General features: G+C 35.7%; 2 protein-coding genes across 2 annotated transcripts; both read right to left on the bottom strand.

The window, feature by feature from the left end:
- Positions 481-1,740, bottom strand: LOC104730401 (profilin-3-like). The gene is made up of 3 exons (XM_010449563.2): positions 1,449-1,740; positions 1,022-1,159; positions 481-897 (listed from the first exon to the last, which is right to left on the bottom strand). Exons 1-3 carry the CDS (start codon positions 1,578-1,580, stop codon positions 763-765), a joined length of 405 nt encoding a protein of 134 aa, XP_010447865.1. The 5' UTR covers positions 1,581-1,740; the 3' UTR covers positions 481-762.
- Positions 2,064-4,209, bottom strand: LOC104730402 (derlin-1-like). The gene is made up of 7 exons (XM_010449564.2): positions 4,052-4,209; positions 3,563-3,698; positions 3,381-3,454; positions 3,201-3,294; positions 2,802-2,930; positions 2,547-2,707; positions 2,064-2,461 (listed from the first exon to the last, which is right to left on the bottom strand). Exons 1-7 carry the CDS (start codon positions 4,066-4,068, stop codon positions 2,272-2,274), a joined length of 801 nt encoding a protein of 266 aa, XP_010447866.1. The 5' UTR covers positions 4,069-4,209; the 3' UTR covers positions 2,064-2,271.

The following is a 4,916-nucleotide window of genomic DNA, read 5'->3' on the forward strand; positions in this document are numbered from 1 at the left end:
AAAAAAAAAAAAAAAAAAAAAAATGAAAAATGAGAGGTGAAAAAAAAAAAAAAAATCATTACATCTTGATAATAAAGTAAAGGGAAATTTATTTTGAGATTCGATGAGCTGTTAGAAGTTAGAACCATAATAAAAGACAGATGGGATGGGAATGATTTTCCGACAAATTTTCAATTATCAATTAGTCGTATTACTTTCCTATTAAAGTTGATTGATGAATGAGTTCTGCCTGTTAATGTACCACTTTTTTTCTTCTTTTTTTGTTCAAGTTTTTTCTTTTTTCTTTCTTACACATATGTGTAAAATGTTAAAGAGTGATTTCTATATTGTGAGATTAATGATTCTACTACACTGCGTACAATTTTCTATTATGAGTGATTTTTTTTTCAGAATTCTAGCTCAGCTTGAATCGTCTATTATAACAACAATGAACTCGATTATATAATTATAAACAAATACTAAAGAGTTAAGATTGCCAATACGTGAATAGTAATGTATTAAACAAAATTTGCAATTGTCAAAAAAAAAAAAAAAAACAACCAAAAAGAAAACAAGGAAATGGGAGAAAAGGCCTTTTAGGCTTTAAGTTTTCTTAACATTTTGCTATGGGTAGAAGAAGAAACCAGGAAGGTCCATTCACCCAAACTTATACATTAAATAAGTAGAAAAAAAAAGATGCAAATCACTCGAAAGAGAAAACGATGGCCGTATCAAAAAAATGTAGAAGAGTGGAAAAACATTGTAAAAGCAAATGACAAGATTCTAGAGACCCTGTTCGAGGAGGTAATCACCCAACCTCTCGACGACCATGTTGCACTGTCCTGGTGTCACTGGCTCTTCGTAGACCCCAAACACACACGACTGTCCTGTTTTCTTTATCGTTATTCCTCCCGCTCCCTATCCAATAATCAAAACCAATAACATAGTCGTCAGAACGATGTATTATTGCTCTAATGATCCCACCCAAATTTGAATCATACAAATATGCAACATATAACATTTGATTGTGAAGTTTTTATACCTTCTTGCCACGGATTACAGCATTGGGCTCGCCTTGGATAACCATGTACTTTGCTCCTGCTAGGAATAACCCTGTGGGTGCCAAGTGACCCGGTTCATCGAAATCTTTCATTATATCACTGAACTCTTGTCCCTTGAACTATATATCAAAGACCAAACCACAGTTACCATGAGACAACATTCATCATTTGTTAGAATCATATACATTATTAGTAAGCTTAGGACAATTATGAAAACTGGAATATACATAAAGATAACGAAGACATGCAAGATAATTGGTATCAAAATAAAGAAAAAATGGATCCCCCATCCATTCATTGCTTTATACCAAAACTTCATCAGATCCACTACTTTAAGACTACCCTCAAATCTATCGATCGGCAAAAAATGAAACAGTACGTACACAATAACATTTTGAAATGGAATACCTGAGGGAAGTTGGCACTCTGAGCCCAAACGCTACCATCATGACCAACGATAGCAGCAGCGGTAAGGTGATGTCCCTGACCATCACCCACATCGCACATCAAATGCTCATCAACGTAAGTTTGCCACGACATCTTTCTTCTCCTTAATTTTGTTGTTGTTGTTGTTGTTGTGATCTCTCTGCGTTATTATGTGCAGCGTGGTGACTTCTTCCCTCAGATAAATAGGAGGGGAGGTAAGAAGAATGGTTTTTAAAACCGTTGGATCACAAAGACGAATTCTTAGCCTTACGTAATATCTCAAAAATTAAAGGATCCATTTCAATTAATGACCGCTTACGTCTCGCCTTCGTTATAGCTCAATCATTTATTTCCCTAATTGCCACGTCTACTTACTTCCTTTTCTTATTTTTCCCCTATTTATAACGATCACCAACGGATTTTTCAGGTAAGGAATTATTATTACTCTTAATCAATAACAATTTGTTCTTTTTTAATATTCAAACTTGTTACGACCAAACCTCTCACTAATCTCATCTGATTTATTTCATAGTGGTACAATAATATGATTATAGTGTTTAGCATTCTTCTGTTGAAGTGTTTTGTGAAAGAGATTGATTATGCGTAAAAACGGCACCAAGCATATGAATACAACATTGTGTTTGTTTTGTACTAAAAACTCCGAAGATTCTTCCTACAAAGTCATATATTCAAAAACTGTACTGCTCGAAAAAACAACAAAAGCTACCCTGGGACTTGTTAGTGGCATTGTTTTGAGAAAAGATTTGGGATACTGGAAACAAAGAAACGAGGTAAAGATTCTAGTTCAGTCGGTGAGACGATATGATCGACCTCTGAATGCTGTGTTCGAGCTCTCGGGTGGGGCACGTGCACTTGAATAAGCTCCTCCACCTCCTACTGATCCTCCAGCTCCGGCTCCTGATGCTCCTACGCCACCTGCTTGTCGAACACTTGCTACTGGTGCTCCAATTCTCCATCTTGCTACAATTTTGTTACTGTTTGAGAATGTCAAGGAATAACAGCAAAGCAACTACAGATAAGCGAGAGAAGAATATAATCGAGAATTCGAATCAAGGATACACCCATTTTGGGGTTTTCAAGTAGTTTTTTCCAGTGGCAAGAGGGTGGAGGACTGTTAGGAAGTAGTATAGATGTCCAGCTATGATGCCAAGAAGATCTGGCATGATCGGAGAGCCGAAGATAACATCTAGTGCTAGCATTGCCCATGGGAGGTAGAAAGCCTGACAAGAGTAATTACAACTTTCACCATTAACATTATATATACTAAAGAAAGAGTGGGCTGGAATGAGCTGACCAAATAAACACTTGTAATACCTTGAGAGTGACAAGACCGTATAGACTGATGTTGGCATTTGGAAATTCTCGGCTCCAGAGATATAGAAGCATGAACACAAGTGAAACTCCAAGGAACGGTGTCCAGAAAAATGGTATTAATGATAAAACCTGAGAAATTTGAGATAGGTAAGCTGTTTAAACACACACAGATTCACAAGTATATGAATAAAAATCTCCCAAAAGCTTGACTCAACTCGCTTTGAACAAAATTTAACCTAAGAACTTTTGATTATCTCAACTTTAGGAAATCTTAAAGTTATGTACCTGCTATTATCTACTCTGTGGCATACCATAAACATATACTACACTGTGGTAGGTTCTCAAAGAACAAATAACAATGATGAGTGGGAGAAGAGATACAGGGAGAGCAAAACATACCACAAGAGTCAAGGATCCAAAGATCATCATCCACAAAAAGTCAGCAGTCCGCCTTTCAAATGGCCCTTTCTCAAGTTGAACTCCATATCTTGCTCTGCACAATCAGTCCAGAGAGTAAGTTACAATATAAAAAGCAGAAATTTTAGCTTTCTGCATATATAGGGAAACAATAACACTCACATCATTAAAAGACGTATACCGAAATTGATAGAGAAACCACCGAGGAAAAAGAAGTTTGTTATCAGCCTCCATATCTGCAAAACACCAAAACAGATCAAAATTGCACAATGAATTAGAAAGTGTTAGGGATGGACACAGTTTTGTGTGAGTAAGGAAAATCATTAAAAGAACATTCTTTTTACCTGGAACTGCTTAATAACAAGTTCAGGAATCAAAGCAATGAACACCGGAGCAACTATACCAAGCTGATTAGCAACGGTAGTGAAAAGGCACAAGGTTCCATAAGCTTTGGTTATTGGTGGAAGTGAGTTATAGTATCTGAAATCAATATATACACACCACAGAACAAGCACTATGAGAAACAATTTGACAGATACTGTGAAACTTAAGTTACATTACATATATTCAAGAATCAGCTAAAGAAAGCATATAGCTTTGTCCCAAGAAAAATAAAGACTCAATTTTTTTTTGATAATTTCATAAAAAAGCTACGGATTTGTGATACCATCGAGTCTTAGCTTCAAGGCACTATACGAAAGTTAAACTAAATCATAATCCTGGGCACGAACTACCAACTAATCAACTCTCGATCAAGATCGAATCGAAGCGAAGTACTAAATAACAAAAACAAAGCAAACGAGAGAGAGACGGAGATGGAGGAGGGGACTCACTCGCCAGGAGAAGACATGATCGTTCGATTTCGAAGATCCGAGGTTATCTCAGTACGATTCCAGAGAGTTTTATGGATTTGAGTTTTGAGCTTTTCTTCTAAGAACGCCGCATAAACGGAAGCTAGAAGAACGTTCCGGTGAGTTCTAAATTCTAATCATGTGAATTTTATTCATTCACTTGTTAGGCAGTTCGCGTAATTTAGCCAATGATATCACGCCACGTCGTCTTTTAGTGACCAGATTGATAACGTGGCACGTTCTGATTGGCTTGGGCTCGCATAATTTTTAGTTAAGGTTTGTGTATACACTACATACATTTGTTATCGTGTTTTGGTAATGTTGGGGACCGACCCATACCATTTGTTACTAATTTATCCGTATGCATAATTCTAATTAGATAATGTTGTCTAATTAATTAGTATCTAATTAGAGAGATGTGATTTTTTTTTTTCCTTGGGTTGTTGAATTGGGCCAAAAAGGCTTTCCTTGGACCCATTGATTGATAGATAGGTTTTAATTTGTTACAAGCGAAGCGATTAGAGATTTTTTGACTTATCAATAAAAATGCTTTATCTATCTTATTTTATTTTTTTTCTTTCTACAAGTTTCCCATTCTACCAATAATTTTTTGGTTCTATTTACCAAATAAGAATAATGTGAGAGAATAGGAACCCTAACAAATTAACAAGAAACAAGACAATGAAGAGGGAATCTAATCTCAAGGAAGATCAAAATTGGAGAAACATAAGCATTAATTATGTCGTGAGCATGATCTTCGTGAGTATGGTCGGAGAACCAATGATCCGATTTTTAATTATTTAATTTCAGTAATTATTAATATTAATAATAATGTGTTCAGCGTTTT

Source organism: Camelina sativa, chromosome 12, assembly GCF_000633955.1.
Source record: "Camelina sativa cultivar DH55 chromosome 12, Cs, whole genome shotgun sequence".
Taxonomy (NCBI): Eukaryota; Viridiplantae; Streptophyta; class Magnoliopsida; order Brassicales; family Brassicaceae; genus Camelina; species Camelina sativa.

What these genes read in the sequence shown, in the direction of transcription:
- LOC104730402 (XM_010449564.2), bottom strand. An exon ending in TTGTTATTAAGCAGTTCCAG is followed by an intron (nt 3,455 to 3,562) that starts GTAAAAAGAATG and finishes GGTGTTTTGCAG; the next exon opens with ATATGGAGGCTGATAACAAA. An exon ending in ACGGTCTTGTCACTCTCAAG is followed by an intron (nt 2,708 to 2,801) that starts GTATTACAAGTG and finishes TACTCTTGTCAG; the next exon opens with GCTTTCTACCTCCCATGGGC.
- LOC104730401 (XM_010449563.2), bottom strand. Translation starts at nt 1,580, where the DNA reads ATGTCGTGGCAAACTTACGTTGATGAGCATTTGATGTGCGATGTGGGT. An exon ending in AGAGTGCCAACTTCCCTCAG is followed by an intron (nt 1,160 to 1,448) that starts GTATTCCATTTC and finishes TTTGATATATAG; the next exon opens with TTCAAGGGACAAGAGTTCAG. An exon ending in CTGTAATCCGTGGCAAGAAG is followed by an intron (nt 898 to 1,021) that starts GTATAAAAACTT and finishes ATTATTGGATAG; the next exon opens with GGAGCGGGAGGAATAACGAT.